The following is a 20141-nucleotide window of genomic DNA, read 5'->3' as shown; positions in this document are numbered from 1 at the left end:
AAATTTACTTACTTGAAATAAAAGAATATGCCAAGCGAGATAAGCAGTGATGCAATAGATAATCCATGTCCAATTATGGTCAGGTAAAACAAATTTAGTGCAGTCTGTAATTTGTATAAACAAAAAAATTTGGTTCATATCAATACTATAAGTATCTATAATCCTACATATGCATAAGTTCAAATTCAATTTAATAAACTATATTTTTAGAAATATGTGATCTCATAGCCTTACAATGATGAGTTTGCAAACCAATAATACTTGAATGCATCTGGAATGAAGAATACCCATCCAGTGAAATTATCAAAATTTATAAGTTGTATGCCTTTTTATTTTTAAATATTTTTTTAAAAATTAGAAGTCAAATATTAAATCTATAAGGCAATACTTTTATTGATCTAGATTATATACTATATGAAACTAGTATTTTATATTTTGTGCACCTTCAAACAAATGCTACATGATGATTTGTTTTGTTCAGACTTAAATGCCAGATAAAGGTTTCTTTTCCAACTGAGTTGCTTTTTCCTTGGCAAATTTGAAGCTCAGAGGCAAATCTCAATTTGTTAACTTAGAAGATTCTATGATCTGCACAAATGTGTTCTTTCTCATGGTTTTCACTTTTTTATTTTTATTTGTCTGTATTCCATTTATTTGTAACCTACCACTTTATTATGTATTTGTATAATTTTCTTCCAATTCTTATCTGAATAAGCTGGGAATATACTATTTATAAACATAACGATAGCTGGTAGTTATCAAGAGCTTACTATATGTTAATCTTTTAAGTATTTCCCTTACGTTAAATCAACCCCTCTGAAAATAATCAGGACGGAATCTATTCTTACCCTCATTTCATATATGAGGGGACTGAAGCAGAGAGATGTAAAATGGCTTTTTTAAGGTCAAACAGCTGGTAAGAAGCAGAAAGAAGAGATCAGGTTTTAGGACTCACAGTTGTAATCACTGTAATAAACTGCCTCTATTAGAAACACATGCAAATACATGCAAACGTTTTCTATCGAAACTATATTATAGTGCCAAAGTGTAATTAACCTTGACTCCCATGTGTAGTGTTTAAGGATGCGATCGTTAATGCGAGTGACCTAAGAGCCAGTCAGAATGAGAGCCTTCTGCTGAGGGAGAGCCAGGACACTTTAAACCCTGCTGGGCTTATCCTGTTTACTTGAGCGCAGTTTCAGAGGTCATTCTAGAAATTCCACTGCAAATGAAAGATTTTCCTTTTCTTACACTTTTAAGGTGTGTTTTCTTTGGAAAATTTGAAACGCTAATACTGAAACATTGACTTGTAAATTACACTCTTACCTAACAGGATTGCTTTTTCAGTGTAATGACAAAATCAATAATAATTTTTTCCAAGGATATATTTCTTCATTATTCTTCTCAAATTATATTATGAAAAGACTTTATAAGGGAATGGAATAATGACTTTATTTTCTTCAATACAGTATTGGACAAGCAAGCTAACAAGCTGTTTAAATAGATAGTGTAAGTTAAATTTCAATTCAGAATTATGACATACCTTCACTTTCTCGTGGGTGTTAACATTACACTGGGTGTAATTTGTCCATGTTCTGTTGCTTGCTGGATGTCTAAACCAGTTTCCATCTTGGTCACAGATCTTTGTAACTTTTTCTTTAAAAAAAAAAAAAAAAAAAAGGAAAAACAGTAATTTAATTAACCTCGGGCTTATTAAATAGATGCCAAGGACATATGTAGATACATTTCTGCTTTTACCTGATGGATCAAAGTCCTGAAAGTAATCAGGGCAGAGCTGCATTGATTCAGTTCCTGCTGCAACATTGTTCCAGCAGAGCCATCCATCCCAGGTTCTGTTGCAATAAACGCCTTAGTGGGGAAATAAAAATTAGGGATAATTAAATCCCTCTACTTATACATGAAGACATAGTCTTAAAAGTGGTTTCACACTGATGTGGAGTAAAGGCTATCTACTGAAAATGCAGATATTATATAAAAATCTATATATAGAAATTATTTGACTTCCCACCAAGTAATATTATAATAATTTGTGAATTAAATTCTAAATTCAATTTTAAAATATCTAAATATATAAAGTTTAGATTTGATTTTAATTGTCAAAGATAGCTATTTGTTTAATAAATCAAATGGTCTTTGCTAGTTGTCCTTAGCCATAATGTAGTGATTAATTAGTGTCCCTATGCTTAACATAAGAAAACAATGGGAAATTAGAAACACGTTTCATTTTAGAAACTATATTCTCAGGGCAAGCTGTTAGTATTTTCTGAAGCAAGCAAATCAATATTCCACTATTTCCTATTATACCGTTGTAACCCTGAAAGATACCTATTTAGGCCCCTTCACCAAATTCTAGCTCTTCATTCCTTTTCTTTTCAAATAAAGTAGAATGTTTAATAATCTCACATTTTTCTCCAAAATTAAAGAAGGAACTTCTTACATTAAGATATATAGTTGTTTTTAAGGCATAGGTAAATTAAACGACCAATGTTCAAATGTTGTAACAGTCTATAATCAAGAGTGTAATTTTCTTTTCTTTTCTTTTTTTTTTTTTTGGGATGGAGTCTCGTTCTGTCGCCAGCTGGAGTGCAGTGGTGTGATCTTGGCTCACTGCAACCTCCACCTCCCGGGTTCAAGTGATTCTCCTGCCTCAGCCTCCCAAGTGGCTGGGACTACAGGCATGCGCTACTACACCCAGCTAATTTTTGTATTTTTAGTAGAGACGAGGTTCCACCATGTTGGCCAGGATGGTCTCAATCTCTTGACCTCTTGATCCACCCACCTTGGCCTCCCAAAGTGCTGAGATTACAGGTGTGAGTCACCACACCTGGCCCAAAAGTAATTTTCTAACTTGTCAGGTAGAGATAGAACCTTGATTGCTGCATGAGATGTTTATTGTTTTTAACAGATTTGCAAAGCAATATCGGATTTTATCTAGCCCTCATGAAAATAGAACAAAATTCTGATGGCCTGTAAGTTCAAGTAAATTGAACTAAAAAGCAACAATATTTTAATGTTTCCCTAGATAATGTTTTCTGCCCTGTCATTTTTGGGACAATTATTTAAATAGTTTGAATCCATATATTTCTAGATAAAATACATTTTATGGCCTATTGGAAAAAAAATTCTTGATGTAGTTTTAGAAAGCATCTCAGATATGTCCATATCACAGCTCCAAAAGAATCTATCTAATTCACTACAGCATTGGTAATGTGATAGAGTGCAAGGTGCAGAATTTTTGAAATTGTGTTTTATGGCATTTGAGTGAGATGTAAGTAGGTATTCCATGAAAAAAGTTTCTCTGGTCAAATGGATTTTAGAGACCCAAAGTTGAAATAAAAATAGCTCTTTATTGCAAGACTTTCTACGGTATTTAAAATTACAAAGTATATTATGAAACTTCAAGAAGATGTATTATGCAATGATTCCAAACTTCTTTTACCACAGAATTCTTTTATTATGAAACTTTACAAAGATATTCCTATTGTTCAACAATTAAATTTAAAATCTACTTTTACATAATAGATAGCAAGAAGGCTTGGAAGGGTTTCAACGTTAAAAATATCTAAAGAGACTTTTAAATTTTATTTTACTGTGAGTTTTACATTTGATATTTTGAAAAGAACTCTTTCTTTAAGGTTGCCAGGTAAAATATAGGACCTGTTTTTGTTTTGCTTTATCTGGCAACTCTGCTTGTGCCACTCATCTTTTATCTTCAGAATCTAGGCAAACATCTGGTGCTTAGTAGGCTCTCAATAAATGTTACCCAAAAAAGCAAAAGAATATCTTAATGAAAACAGGAGCACTTAGATTTCGTTAACTTTGCCACCAAATCTACTATGCAAAGTGTGTGTATTATGCAAAACAACACTTTTGTATTCATTATATTATTATCAACCTCCTGTCAAGCAGGTAGTTAAAAAAAGAAAAAAGAAATACACAATTACATAAACTGAAAAAGTCAACTGTCATTAAGATTTGTGTTTTTGTGTTAATATTAATACTTATTTGATTCAAATATCTTTGCACCATAAAAAGAATCATACTAAACAGATCACTGTCACATATTTTTATTGTTTTTAAAAAGCAATATAACATGATGTCATAAAATGTTCTTCAAACATAATTAAAACTGCACATATACAAAAAGGTAGCAATTAATCTATTTTTAACAATGGACCTAAGGAACTTATGATGATATAATGGGGGTAGTTTTCTTTTAAAAATATGTCAAATGCATTTACAATTAAGTAGCCATGCTTACCTTCTGCTTGTTGAATGGGGTCTTGCATAATCTTTTGGTAACATTCATACTGAGCTGTCATGATTTTATTTCTAGTAACTCCCAACTGAATTGAGTCCTCAGGACTCTCTTCTAATTCTGCTGTAACAAAAATCTAAGGGATTAAAAAAACAACATCAACTTCATGAAAAGGATTATGAAAATGTGTTTGTCAAAGGCAGTCTGTCACAGTGGAAAACAGCAAGTGCAGGGATGTACTCAGAGATAAACTGGCTCTCTGGGGAAAAATCCCCAATTTGTAGTGTTTGCTATTTCCATGGTATAAATATCCCCACCATGTCCAATTTCAAAACACCAACAAGAAGTCACCATTGGCAGAGTGGGAAAGCACAGTTGGTTCTCAGAAGCCTGTGATAGCCAGCTCCAGGACATTCCTTAATATGTGTTCTGGAATGTCCAGAGAGAGATGTCTTCCAATCTGAACCCAATGCTTTTCCTGGCTCTGTGAATGAAGGCAAGATATTGTCTGTCCCCTCTCCATAAGCCTCTGCTTCCTTATTGTAAAATAGTATAAAATAGCATCAAGATAACAGAGGAGATATATCTGGCACGTGGAAATACTTACAATGTATTGCCATTGTTATGATATTTTGATAATCAAAATAATGGCAACATCATTTATGATGTTGATAAATAGAAATTTTTCTTGTATGCACATCAGTAATGTTTTTGGACAAGTTATGTATTTATTTTCTTCCAATATAGTAGCACTATTTTAAGCTTCAATTCTACTTTAGTTTCCATATGACTTTTTTTCTGATTTATAATATGAAGCCCAAATAAACCTCTTTTTAACACTTTTAGCAGTAATTTTTGCATAATTTCTATTAATTATATTCCATAAGCTGTTATCTTCCTATCCTTACTTTGTCCCCTCATTGTAGTATTTCTTTTTTCTAGCAGGAAGTTGAATTTAGTAAAGTCAAAATGACATTCCACTGAAGCTCAAGTTTTACCATTGTGTGACCACCATTTAACATTAACTCTTTCATTCCTTTATTGTTTTAATTTCCAAATAAAGATTTATGCCGTGGTAGTGCTACACAACTAATAAATGGAAATGTGGAACATCAAGAAAATTAACATATTTGAAAACCACATAAAAGTCCATAAAAGTGCATAAATCCATATCATTTTTATCCCTACTTGGAACGCGGACTCTGATTTATACACTATCTTACATGAATTCAAGAGGAAGAGTCATAATTTCTTAATTACAATAATCAGTTGCTAATCTGTTACAGAATTACCTGCAGGAAAGTAATGTTCTATGCAGCTCGCTCAGTGGAGGGTGGGAGCTGAAGTCAACTTAAAGATATCATCTAAGAAGTGCAGAATTTGGACTGCTCCTAGACTTGAAAATGTTTTCAAATACAAATGCTGACAGGGATATACTCTTGTTTGTTTGTTTGTTTGTTTGTTTTCTCATTTAGGTTTTCTGTATTCTCTGTATTGTTTCCATCTTTGTGGTGTTTGCCTGGAAACACCTCAAGAAAATTCCTGCTGCCACAGGAGTAGATAAAAGTAGGTCTCTTGGTTTCTCATGTTTATAATGAGATAAGAGCATGGTCAATATTTTATTTTGAGGTAGAGAAAAATATGGGTGATTCATTACTATAATTAAAAATAAAATTAATGTATGAAGTATATGACTCCTCCAGCAGAGCAATCTAGTTTTTGTCTTATTTGCCTACCTTTGACTTTGGGCCCCATATCCCCAGTGTATACATGTACAGGGGCAGATGAGTGTGTACACTTATGTACACACATGCCCCAAATTTAACATCAATGTCTGCTAATTTGAATGAATGACTGAGGAAATTAATTTAAAACAAAGTGCATGGTTCTAAATTGCCTTGCAATCAAGATATGTCAATCAACTGGCAGAATGGGAGAAACATCAATGGAAAAATCACTTTTTTAATAGATCTAACTCTGAATCTACAATTCTGGTTGAAACTATTTTCTCTACTATGTACAACATGTACTATAGAGTCATTCCATTTCTTTTTCAATCTCTGATTACTTTCCTCTGGTGTCTTACGCATTTGTGTGTATTCATCTTTCCCATTCTGATCCCCTCCACTTCCTTCTCATTCTATGCCCGTTATAGGACTAAAAGCATACACCGAATGAAAACACATTATTGCTGTATCAATTGGATATAAAAATGTAATTAATTTCTGTATCTAGTAACTTCTCTAATATTCTTTATCAATTATAGGTATACTGGAAGCGAAAACAGACATAATCGTATATATTTTTATGCTTACCATAAAAAACGGCAAGAGAACCAGAAAATACAGGGTACACTTTTTCTCCATCATTAAGCCAAAATGAAATATGCTATATAACATAAACTGCAACAGAAGATAAAAGAAGTATAATTCATCAATATTTATGAAATAAATGCAGATGGTTCTCAACAGAAAATTTATTTTAAAACTACACGATAATTCAATAATTTTACTTTAAAGATTTGATTAATTTTTTTTTTTTTTTTTTTTTTTTTTGAGACGAAGTCTCGCTCTGTCGTCCAGGCTGGAGTGCAGTGACCGGATCTTGGCTCACTGCAAGCTCTGCCTCCCGGGTTCACGCCGTTCTCCTGCCTCAGCCTCCGGAGTAGCTGGGACTACAGGCGCCCGCCACCTCGTCCGGCTAGTTTTTTTGTATTTTTTTAGTAGAGACGGGGTTTCACCGTGTTAGCCAGGATGGTCTTGATCTCCTGACCTCGTGATCCGCCCGTCTTGGCCTCCCAAACTGCTGGGATTACAGGCTTGAGCCACCTAGCCCAGCCGATTAATCATTTTTTTAAAGACATGGTCTCACTCTGTCAACAAAGCTAGAGTGCAGTGCCACAATCTCAGCTCACTGGAGCCTGAACTTCCCAGGTTCAAGCGATCCTCCCTCCTCAGTCTCCCAAGTAGATGGGTTAAAGGTGCGGGCCACCACACCCAGCTAATTTTTGTATTTATAGTAGAGATGGGGTTTCACCATGTTGGCCAGGATTACAGGTGTGAGCCACCCTGCCCAGCAGATTAAAATAGATTAAAATTGCAAATGTTTAAAAGCATTATGGTATAAAATGTTAAGGAGCTTATAACATTTTAATTTAATTTAATTAGGCTTACAAACAGAAAAACTTCTTACAGATGAGAGAGAGAGAGAGAGAGAGAGAGAGAGAGAAAGAGAAATTAGAAAACAACTTGCATTTTTTGCCTTTACCAAAATTGGGATCAAATTATAAAGGCATTAAAATAAAGAGTTTTCATGGACATAAAAATTTTTGATAGCACATTTTATTATAAAGCTTACCTTTATTTCCTATAAGTATTCATCTCATTTTCAATTTTCTGACTGCTTAGTAATTTAAGGAAGGAAATTGTTCTGAAACAATTTCTTGAGAATCAACATCTGTACATCATAAAAATGTCCTTATAATTTATTAGAAATTATTCTTCACTACTGAAAATCAATTTTTTAAAACATTAGGAAATAAAAGATTCCCTAAGTCATCTACATTATTGAAATAAGGTTTCAGGGAATTAAGTGTATCAATTAAAATGTTTGTTTGAATATTTGTAATACTAAATACAATTCTGAGCTAGTGAAAAATGGCCTCTAAAATGCTACCCACTGGCTTCCTAATTCTAAGAGACAAGAAATGCTAGCGTGTATTTCCAAATGCTTACACCCTGTGAAGTCCAGGAGCAACCTACTCTGACATATTGTCAGGATGTAGCCATATAATATAATATTCATTTAACTAAATGATATGGTTTGGCTCTGTGTCCCCCCCTAAATCTCATCTTAGGCTCACATAATTCCCACGTGTTGTGGGAGGGACCCAGTGGGAGATAAATGAATCATGGGGGTGGGTCTTTCCACTGCTGTTCTCCTGATAGTGAATAAGGCTCACAAGATCTGACGGATTTAAAAATGGGAGTTTCCCTGCACATGCTCTCTTCTCTTGTCTGCTGCCATGATGTGATGTGCCTTTCACCTTCTGCCATGATTGTGAGGCCTTCCCAGCCACGTGGAACTGTAAGTGCATTAAACCTCTTTCTTTTGTAAATTGCCCAGTCTTGAGTATGTGTTTATCAGCAGTATGAAAACGGACTAATACACTGAGCATGCAAACACTATTTTTAAAGGAGAGAAAAAATTTCCAATCAACAGATATTTGCCACTGAACTGTGAGCTTAGATTTAATTTTGTTAGGAAACTAGTAATGATTTTTATTAAAGGGCTAATTTGGGAAAAAGAATTATAAAAACTTTTTTACATGTTCACATGTTTTGCTTATTATTTTTATTATGACATTCAATGAGAGCACACAATTAATTGTCACACACAATTTGTGCCATTGCTAGCCCTCGCCAATGACTCACCTAGAAGTTGTAGCAATCTTGTTTTATAGCAACCTTGTCAAGTTGTAGTTGACAAATTGAAGTTTGTAGCAGTCTTGTCAAGTTGTAGTTTCTTTTTAGTGGTAGCAATTTTTCAAATATTGTTTTCCCTTCTATCAGGTAGTCTGAGTTTTTATTATTAGATGATCTTGAGAAAAATATAACCAAAATATCATGAATCATTGTATTGATTTTAATAAAAATAGTGTTGTTATATACAGAAAACAATGAATCAAAGTTTCTTTAATTCAGTAATTAATAAGTTAATATTTTCGTTTATATTACATTTTACCATGAGAAAATTTGATTTCCCAATACTTACATGCACAATTGTCTCCAAACTCAAATCACATTTTCTCTTGGATCATATTTGACAATGTCTTTAAGAATTTCTTAAATTCAGGGGTCAAGACCTGAAATATTGATAAATGTAATAATTTAATATTATACTAATGACCAAAATTATTTCTATGATACATTAAAAACTTCAAAGAAAATACTGCTACTAAGATCATACTTTTATTGATTGATTCCAACTTTTAAAAACCTCTTTTGCTTACAATATATTTGAGTTATTATATAGCATTATCAGAATCACAGCATGTGATGTTTCAATATGAATTAAAGATCTATGTTATGAGAACACACTTGGTCTAGAATGTACATATTTTCTATGAGTAAATAATTTTTAAAGAGTGATTATGTCGTTTTCACTTGAAAAATTGTTGATTTTAGATATTTACATTTTTTTCATAGAATTACTAAAATATTTTCCTCAGGCATTTATAAGTTAGATAAATATTTCTTTATTTATTGTACCTATAGTCATATAATTCCACAATCATTCTAAATTATACTGCCTTTAAAACTAAATTTTGGGTCGGGCGCGGTGGCTCAAGCCTGTAATCCCAGCACTTTGGGAGGCCGAGACGGGCGGATCACGAGGTCAGGAGATCGAGACCATCCTGGCTAACACAGTGAAACCCCGTCTCTACTAAAAATACAAAAACTTAGCCGGGCGAGGTGGCGGGCGCCTGTAGTCCCAGCTACTCGGGAGGCTGAGGCAGGAGAATGGCGTGAACCCGGGAGGCGGAGCTTGCAGTGAGCTGAGATCCGGCCACTGCACTCCAGCCTGGGTGACAGAGCGAGACTCCGTCTCAAAAAAAAAAAAAAAAAAAAAACTAAATTTTGTGTTTTAATCTTCTCAGTGGAGCTTTATTATCAAGTATTAATAGCAAGGTGAAAGAAAGGAGGGTTGTTTTGTTTTTGTTTTTTATTTTTGTACACATTTTTGTTGAAGACTTGAAAATAGTAAACAGACATAGTAACTCCTAGAACTCTACTTATCATATTAATGATAATTTACTAGGATTTCTGTTAAAGAACAAAAAATTAAAGCAATTTACAATTCATTATTATATAATACTCTTACATGCACATGTCACCTGGAAATGTGATCTATTTCTCTTGCAGATTTGGTTTCATATCTGATTTCTTTGCATCCTTTGTGACTGACAGTTAATAAATGTTTACCATATACGTGAATGAGTAAATGAATTAAAACATGAACCAGTAAAGTACTTTAGGATCCTAAAGTCACAATCAAGAACACTGATAATAAGTACTAATTGTAATTTATCTTCTTAGAAAGTTTTAGATAGTGTTTGAATATGTACTGACAATGAAAATTGTGGGGGTGTTTCTTATATCTACATGTCTATTTTCTTACAAAATAAAATCCCGAAAACTATTCAGTTTTGAATTTTGTGATTGCTTAGATATTAAATAAACAGTAGTTTTCTGTACTGCATTTGGAAGACATAAAGGTTAAGCCACATTTAAGGCATTGTAGTACATACTTGAGATATTAGTAGTTCATATTTTTCTGTATAAAAGTATATATATTTAAATATGCTAGTAACGTAAATAAATATTATTCCATTTAAAAATCAGATATGTTTTACAAAATAATTTTTTAATGATCTACACATGAGTCAGAATTAAATTTCCTTTAATATGCATGTGTAATCCAAATATTGAGGGGCAAAGTGCTTCAAAAATCATGTTTGAAGGTTTTCTAAACCCCACATATTTGAAAAACATTTCACCCAACATGACCATTATTTTTGTTGCTTATCTAATAGACTTCAAAATCAGAGTCCCAAAAAGTATCTTAGTGAAATATCTCTTAGTGGTAACTAAATCATCCTGATATCAATAAATAAAAAGTATTCAACTCACAAAATATTTACTAATGCAAATAATTCCAATTTTATAGCTTTCCTTCTTTACCCTATTCCCTGATGATCTGGCAATTGTGCTACTAGGAATAAGGTTGTATTTTTCAATGTGTAAACTTGTGTATTTCTAATCAAGGGGGCAGGTATATGGCCCCTGGGTTTGTCAAAGATGGAGCAGCAAGTTTAGGTAGCAGCCATTCAAACACATAGTGGACACCTGTACACTCCATGAGATCTAGTAATGACCAGTTCATTTGGTAGTGCAAGTCACTTGAGTCATCTACTTTGCAAAGGACCTATCAAAGTTTCCTTGCCAGCAGACACATGTGGTGAGTGGCAGTTATGGAAGAATCATCTCTTTCACCAAGAGGTCTCAAATTCCATAATAGACGAATCATGGCAAGGCATGTGCATAATGCCATTGCAAATATAGCTGAAAGTCAACTTAGATAGACTCTCATGCTGGGAGATGAAATGATGGCATTGTTCTCAGGAGAAGTATGTTTAACTGTAATCCTTGATTTTAGCTCATTGGTTCTCTGCATACTGCCTTTAATTGGCTGATTCAGCAAGTACTTCTCTCTATATATTTAGCTTTTTCTAAATCTATCTTCACGAAAATACAATTGATGCTAGTTGACCAAAGCTGTTAGGCAAATCATTTTTCATCTCTTTCAGATCTTGTTAAGTTACTTACTGATAATTGAACTGTATGTTATATCATGAAATATAATAGTTTCCATTTAATTTTAAGGAGAGACCAGGCAAATAATGAAAAGAAGTCAAGTTAAGTGATTAAGCCTGCCAGAGGATTTTTCCATGTGTTCTAAGGTTTGTTTAGTAGGAAAAGTATTTCAGAGTTGTGAAAGCTCTAATTTATACCGTTAAGTACGTTTGTAATCATATTGGCACTGCTAGTTTGTACGGGCATTTTCTCTTCAAGAGCTGCTAGTTTCATAGTTCCTAAAAGTACTATTTTATTTTCCTTTTTCAAAATTAAACAAAGTGTTTTATTACTAGAAATGAAATAATTTTCTTTATCATCGAAAAGAATTTTAAAAGCCCTTTATTTCAAAATGTTTTCCATGCTTTGGCCCCCAACATCTTCAACATTAAAATAAAAATGATATATTTCATTACAAAAAGAACTCTGAAAAATAAAAATGTCTTAAAATCTGAAATAACTTTTGAAATATTACTGCCTAGTCACTCAAGAATTTATGTAACTTACCATTCTGGTTTTATTTCTTAATATATCATACATCTACAAAGACAATTTTCCCAAATTCCCTCCAAGAAAATGTTCCCAAATACTTAAATTTAAAGAGGGCAATTTTCTTGACATATAATAGTGTAAAAGCATGTTTTATTGTACATAAGCATTAGAAACCAATGTGACTTAATCAATATTTATAAGAACACACACAAAAAAATACTGAACATGCATACCAGTGCCTTGCAAGCCTATTTCTCATTTTCTAAAATTTGTATTGTTCCTATACATACTTTCCATTAATTTATGTTTCTTTATAATAATTCTTATTTTCATTGAGTCGCCTAGCACTAATATTGAGTGTATGTTCACTCCAAGATTAAGCAAAATAATAACTTAATGTTTTATTTCAGTATTTTTGAAATACCTTCGATTTTTCAGGCTCTAAACCATACTCTGTTTTTCATTTATGTATCCATTCACTATAAAGTTGGCTAACAGATGTACTTTCTATGCATATTTAATTTGCCATAAGGTTCACCAACCTGAACCTTTGTGTGAGCAAAGTTGAGCTGTGTGCTGTATGTTATATTACATGCTTTCCCTTACTTATGGCATATTAGACAAGCTACGTATCTCTTAATCAAAACAAGGAATAAACACTCTACTCCAATCGCAGTGTTCCACACTTGCATGGCAGATGGAAACTTATTTCAATCATTCTACACAATCTAAGAAATGTCAAAGTGCAAGAGCCTGGTTAACTTATTTTTCTCACTGCTTACTTTTGGAAAAGCTAAGTCTTTGTGCTAGAATTGTTGTTGCAAGTTACTATCTTTACTTCCAATAGAGCCTTTTTAGACAGGATGTCACTCTGCCCCAGCTGAAGTGTAGTGGTACAATCATAGCTCACTGGTGTCTTGAACTTCTAGTCTCAAGTAATCCTCCCAATTTGGTTTCCCAAATTGTTGGGATTACAGACATGAGCTCCTGCACCTGGCCTCAAATAAAGTATGTAAAAGAAATTCCAGTGTAAGGTTTTAGTGCCCACTTCAACCTAGCTTGGAATACCACTCACACTTTTAATATGTAAAGCAGTTAGTAAAACAAAACATAAAGAAGCTTCACTTTCCTGAAGACATGTTACTGATATAAGAAACTTAAGCTATATGTCCTCTTTAGGATGTCATTTGAGTCATGCATTATTTTTTAAGCGATTGAGTGAGCAGGTGCCAAATCACTGATGTAGTACACACCACGTCCTCAAAGTGTGAGGTTGTGGGCCACCTGCATCAGAATCACCTCCAAAACTTGCTGAAAATGTTAAAATGGCCAGGGCCCACCAAGGACCCTCTGGAACAGAACCTTTTGGAGAAGAATTTAGGAATATGCATGTTTAGTAGGCACCCAAGTAAATTCTTGGCCTGTTATACTTGGGAAAGCATAATATAAATATTTCATCCTCACTGGGACATGCCAAAACCTGAACACACTTATATTTCACTGTTTCTAGGTAGTGGTGAGACTATTTTAAAATGAACTACAAAGTATAAATCAAGCAAAATGTTCAGTAGTGTTCCCAGGCATTATTAATGTCACAGAACTCCCAGAGCAAATTATTCAAATATCTATTTTAAAACATACCATGTAACCTTATAATTATTTCTTTATGTTTCTCTGCCATGAGATTGTGAGCACAGTAAGAATAGGGCAGGCAGCATATTCATCTCCGTGGCTACACACCCTAACGAAGCGATTGCATAAAGAGGGTATACAGAAAGTGTTTTTAAAGTAGATTACTTATAAAATAAATTCAATCTTGTTGAAGAAACCTGATGTTTTTAGTTATTCCTAACCCTTTCAAGCCTATTATGATTTTCTGAGTCATAAAAAAAGACCAGTGACTCGATTCTACTCCAAAAATTTCTGATTCAGGTCATCTTGCTTGGGGCCCAGGAACAAGCATTTTTTCAAGTTTCCCAGGTGATTTTAATATATAGCTAGGGTTGAGGATCCCTGGCATAGACAGAAGAATCACATGGCAGGCAGAATGATAGGCATACAATCATTTTCGTGCCCTATTCACCAGAATCTTTGATTACAGCTATGATTTAGGTTATGGATCTTAAAATAGAATGATTGACCTAGGTTATCTCGAATTATCCAGGTTAGTTTCAGATAATAACTTGAGCTCTTAAAAGAAGAAAAGAAAGGGTGAAGGGTCAGAGAGAGCAGCACAAGGGGAAGCAGAAAAGATGGAAACATAAGAAAGAGTTGATTCCTTGTTGCTGGCTCTGCTGTGGAGCCCACATGCAAGGACTAGAAAGTGGCCTCAAGCCAGCAAAGAGATGGGGACTTCAATCCTATAACCACAAGGAATTGAATTCTGCCAACAACCTGAATGAGTCTGGAAGCAGGTTCTCCCCTAGAGTCTACAAAAGGGAATGCAACCCTGCCATTACTTTTATTTGACCTTGTAACACTTGAAACAAAGAAACCAACCGAGCCAACAGAACTGACCAATAGAACTGTGAGGTAGATAGTAAGTAAGTGTTGTTTAAAGTTACTAAATTTATGGTCATTTGTTACAGCTAGGATAGAAAACTAATAAAAATCCTTACCTGACAAAAATTACATTTTTTTTCCATCAAACTGAAGTAGTAACTCTGCTTCCCAACTAGCCAGTCATTCCTCTTAACCTTACAATACATTCATCCTCTTGCAAGACAATCCTATTAGCTAGAAGTGGTTCTTCTAAGGTGCTTCTAAATTGCTGTGTAATTTTAAGAAAATTAATTCAACTATTTTCTGCTTGGTTTACTCAACTAGAAAATGAGTATAAAACTTGATCGTTAATTAAGTTTCCTGTTTTCTGTTGCATACTTATTAGAAGACATACACTAAAGTCAAAGAAATATATCTTTAATGCCAGTTCTTATACACTTAAACTCCCTAAACTGATTTTCTGACCTGAAAATTTGCATAAAAGTAGTGGCTGTTTTTCGAAGGTTAATGTGACTGGTAAATGAGATAATGCCAATCAATGCCTGGCTAAATCAATGTTGCCTATAACTTTTATCATAGCTCACCTTGTTGCATTTCAAGTGTTAAATTACATGATTAGAGATAAAAAACTTGCTTAATCATAAATACACAAATTCTGTTCGTCATGGCAATAATAATGCTGACTGAACAAACCAGGCAAATCCAGCATGCAAACTGTGACTTGGCCAAAGTCACAAAGATGCTTAGGTCTGACTCCAAGCTCAGAACTCAGGTTTTCTGACCTTAAATTTCTACCCTTTGCCCTGTATCATACTGACTTGGACAATGGAGTTGTTTATTTGCATAAAGTAAAAGACATGTTTCTATTTTGCTTATTCAGTTATTTCACTTAACCACCAGTTTTCTCATTACATGTCACTTGTACTCATCAAACACATTTATACTTTTTCCCAACAAATTCTTCTTTCATTCCTCTTCTTAGCAATGTCATATTCGATTTTTTTAAAAAACTTACATTAGTAAGTGACTTGACAACTCATACTTGCCATTCTGGCAAGGTACCAAAATAAAAACACATGTACTGTCTCATTTTCTAGCACTTTAAAAATGCATTTTAAAATGAAGAAAATTTCTTCTAGAAATTAAGAGTGTTATCCTACCCTATTTCTTGAGCATTTACTTTTACCTAGTTTGGTAGGGTGAAGGAAGTGAGACATAAGTTAAGATTTCTGCCCTTGATAAAAGTATTTATCAAGTTGGAGAACAGTATTCTACTGCTTTTGAGGCTTACTTCATTGATTTCAAACACTCTCCGTGGAACTCATTCACGAGGTTCTAGCAAGGGATGATTTTATCAACATTTCAAACAGGAAGTTAATGTCTTCCTCACTCCTACCTCTGTCATTCATTGAACCTGGGCAAATTCCATGCCTTCCCAGGTGTTTCCTACTCATCAAATAAAGCATTAGGGTAAAAGGATTAAGTCTTGGGTAAGAGTTCAAAATTTATATGAAAAGAAAACAATGATTGTTATATAGAAACAGTTTTTACTGCAAGTAACCTAAAGCCAAAATATCCTTAAAACCAAATCTCTCCTGACATTGTTTTGTTTTTGTTTTTGTTTTCCCTGTGGCTCAGGAAGACTTTGTGTATGTCTCCTCTTACCTAATAGCTCAGCGGAAAAAGTGAGCCATTTGGCTAGATAATTTTTCTCTCATTACCTGAGAATTCAGGGAAAAGATATCTAGACCAAAGAAAGAAGTAAATAAAAGAAAAAAATATCACTTATCTTGCTCTCACCTCTTCATATACCGCCTCTTTTCAGAGCTATTCTTACTTTTGAAAGGCCATTCGAGAAAAGTCTAGTTCTCTCATCTCCATTGCGAAAAGTCCAAATTAGAAAAGCAAGCACACTTCTTCATTAGTTCCCTTTTCAGATGTCTCAGAATGGAATCTGGTAAGTTCATATACCCTAAGCTAAACTTAAGCTAAACTTATCACCATTATCATTGGAACAGGCTTAATGCTCATAGGACTAGAAATTAACATTTTCTGAATTTTGGCTACATTGAGTTTTTATCTTCTTTGCATTTAAGAGAAAGTCGCTAAGCCAAGACTTTTAAATATACAGAGTAATCGAAATTATAAGACACATTAAAAAATGATCCAATAATGCCTAAACTCAACAAAGTAATTAAAAAAAAGAAAATTATTACACTTAAGCCATTAAATTCCTATGGATGACCTGGTATAGAAATTGCCAATTTTTAAAAGTCATTAAAAACTCTCATGAAAACTTCTAGAAAGTATTTTATTTTTGAAGAGATGCCTAAAGTTAATTATAACTATTAAAATCCACATTAAAATTCATATATAAGGAAGCATATGCTGTTAATATAGTCTCACTGGTTAATGACACAGTTTTTCTTTATCCAGAGAGATACTGAAATTTTTAAAGTAGTATCCAACTGATATGTAATAATTCACACAATGAAGGGATGATGTCTAATGCCAGTTGCAAGTAGAAACAGTAGTTGTAGTGGTTATAAATATGAGTTAGACTTCTTGTTTTTAAAATCCAACTCAGTCACACACTAGCAAATTAAACAACTTCTTTAAGAATAGTTTTCTTGTCTGCAAAATAACTCCTAAACAAGAAAGCTATTGTAAAAATAAAATTAGATAATATAAACTTCTTAGACCTCACTAAATATTACTTATTATTATACCACATTAAAATTTTTGTAAATATAAGTAAGCGTATTATACATATTTTCATTTATTTGCTATAATTTCAATAGCACTGTATGTGGAAAACTAACACTATATTTCGAGGTGGTGGTCACATGCATCTTGAGTTTTTTTTATCTTCTGCAGAAATAATATGGTTATTTCCTTATTCTGTCATTTAAGTAGTTATGAAAATATCAAATAAAGTGAATTATAAGTATATTCCTAGATAGGATGTCAATCTAGTTAATATGACTGCACAGTTACTAACACTGAGCCTATATATAACCCAAAGCTCTAGCAAATTTTTTATAACATTGTAATCAAATATTGACTTCTTAAAGAATATAATGCTAAGCCAATTAAAAATAAGACATAGAACCTCCCAAATTTTACTTTAAATTTTTCTTTTTTATTTGTATAAATTTAAGGGATATAAGTGCACTTGCATTGCATGAATATATTGCGTAGTTGTGAAGTCTGGGCTTTTAGTGTAACAATCACCTGAATAATATACATTGTATCCATTAAATAATTTCATATCCCTCACCCCCGCTACAACCCTCCCACCCTTCTAAACCACCAATGTTTATTATTCCACACTCTGTGTCTTTGTGTATACATCGTTTAGCTCACGCTTATAAGTCAGAACATGCAGTATTTGACTTTTTGAGTTGTTTCACTTATTTTAAATTGGTGATAATAGACTTTCCTAACTGCACTGGAACAACAAAAGAAAACATTGACTCTATGCTTATTTGCTTATTTAATGAACATTCCAGATTGAACAGTTGAATAACTATTAAAGAGAGATAATTTCGTGATTAAGTTTGGGACTTCACTTTACACTGTAAAGTACTTACTCACGGGACTAATTTTCCCATTGTGGGTATAATTAGCCATTTTCCGGTGATTTTGGTCACCCTCTTTTTATTTGAAAGAGGCAAGCAGCCAAATCTCAGGCCAATTAGTAAAAGGTGGAAGGGAGCCTGAAAAAAATGCTTTGTACTTGATGGAACACTCCCCCTCCAGGAGATCTAATATGGAAAGAATTAATTCCTCAAAGAGCACTAAAACAAAACACATCTTTCCAGCTCTTTGGAATAAGAGCTTTATACCTATTTTCCTTCCACAAAGTCAGGAGTCAAATGCTATGTGAAATCATGTTTTGTTTTGTTTTTCCCTCTAACAATAAAATCAGAAAATATACAATTCTGCTATAATTTTAAGTTGCATACCAGTCCATAAGCAAACTTATGATATTCTTGTTACATTGAGCTTTGCAATCATTCTCAAAATAAAATTTATATGGCATCTACTAGCACATTCCAACTTTTAGGAGGTAGAGGAACTCTGTTGATACTGTCTGTTTAGCACGTCTTCTTTATTTCCCTTAATAAAATGAACCTTTTTCCCTATTGAGAATCCATTCTCTCTGGTTCAAGTGAGACCTTCCTCTTGATCACTGAAGTAGGAACTGATTGAAATCTGGTCAGACTAGCACAATCCCCTGATTAAATTTAGCTTGGTCATGGACATGTGTGGTCCAAGCAACACCACTGGAGTTCTCCCTGGGACATTTGTATTGTTGTTATTAGGGAAGCTTTTTCTTTCTGCTGGGGTTGCAAAGCAAGTAGGGTATGAATATCAGACTATTCTCATGCATCTTCCTATCATACAGAGAAAATGTTAAAAAATGCAGTCAAGTGAAGGCAATCAGCTGAGAGCTGAGGATTGGTGGAGAATCCAATAACATTAGAGCCCTTTAATTTGGCCATATTTGAAGGCACATACAGTTCTAGAAATCCTCACAAATTAGCCATTAAATTACATTGTATGCCTAACTGATTTATTTGGAGCAGTGTAGTGGAATAATCACGATGTGTGGAATAAGAAGGCTCCATTTTGCATTCTGACTGTGATTGAATGCCCTGAATATTCTTAGGTTAGTCACTTTGCTGGGTCTTCGTTTCCTGACCCGTAAAATGAGATGACTTCAAGCACCTTTTCATCTTGTAATCTAGATATTTACAGATTGTTTTCTTTTTCACAAAAGTAGAACATCATTGTTTATACCTGAAGCATATTCCATGCCCAGCCAATAGGAGTTCAAATCTGACTTTTTTATCCAAATACATCTATGGAGTAATTTTTTTTCTAAATATGAAATAGTCAGCAGTATATGCTCTTGGATAATCCACAACTAATATGTACCTATGGCGAGATACTCACATCCAGCTCAAAAAGTAAATGCAACTCTTAGATGAAAACATATGAGTAAATATTTGTCACCTCTGGTTAGGCAATGGCTTTATAGATATGACATTGAAAGCAAAAGTGACAAAAAGCAGGTAAATTAGATGACATCTAAATTATAAACTTTGTGTTCAAACTATCAAGAAAACGAAGAGACGACACACAGAACGGGAGAAAAAAATTGCAAATCACATATGTGAAAGCGACTTATATCTAGAATATAGAAATAAAGCTTATGGCTCAATAATAAAAAGAAAAACAACCCAATTAAAAATGGGCAGAGAAGATATTGAGTCAACCTAAGTGTTCATCAACAGATGAATGGATAAAGAAAATATGATATAGACACAAAACAGAATACTATTCAGCCATAAAAAAGAATGAAATCTTGTGGCATCATAGATGAGCTGGAAGGACATTATGTTATATGAAATAAGCCCAGAAAAGAAAGATGAATACTGTATATT

General features: G+C 33.5%; 1 protein-coding gene across 2 annotated transcripts in view; it reads right to left on the bottom strand.

The window, feature by feature from the left end:
• CALCRL (calcitonin receptor like receptor) overlaps positions 1-20141 on the bottom strand; it is a 106936-nt gene that overhangs the window by 35789 nt on the left and 51006 nt on the right. For both annotated transcript variants that reach the window (XM_050752806.1, XM_050752805.1), the window contains 7 exons: positions 9053-9143; positions 8713-8878; positions 6595-6681; positions 4283-4415; positions 1759-1869; positions 1544-1656; positions 13-104 (listed from right to left, as the gene is read on the bottom strand). In XM_050752806.1, coding sequence (XP_050608763.1) covers positions 13-104; positions 1544-1656; positions 1759-1869; positions 4283-4415; positions 6595-6678 — 533 coding nt within the window. In that variant the 5' untranslated portion in view covers positions 6679-6681; positions 8713-8878; positions 9053-9143. The remainder of the gene's footprint in view (positions 1-12; positions 105-1543; positions 1657-1758; positions 1870-4282; positions 4416-6594; positions 6682-8712; positions 8879-9052; positions 9144-20141) is intronic.

The sequence above is a fragment of the Macaca thibetana genome, chromosome 12 (assembly GCF_024542745.1).
Source record: "Macaca thibetana thibetana isolate TM-01 chromosome 12, ASM2454274v1, whole genome shotgun sequence".
Taxonomy (NCBI): domain Eukaryota; kingdom Metazoa; phylum Chordata; class Mammalia; order Primates; family Cercopithecidae; genus Macaca; species Macaca thibetana.
The sequence above is the reverse complement of the archived record's forward strand: the minus strand, read 5'-3'. Positions and strand labels throughout refer to the sequence as shown.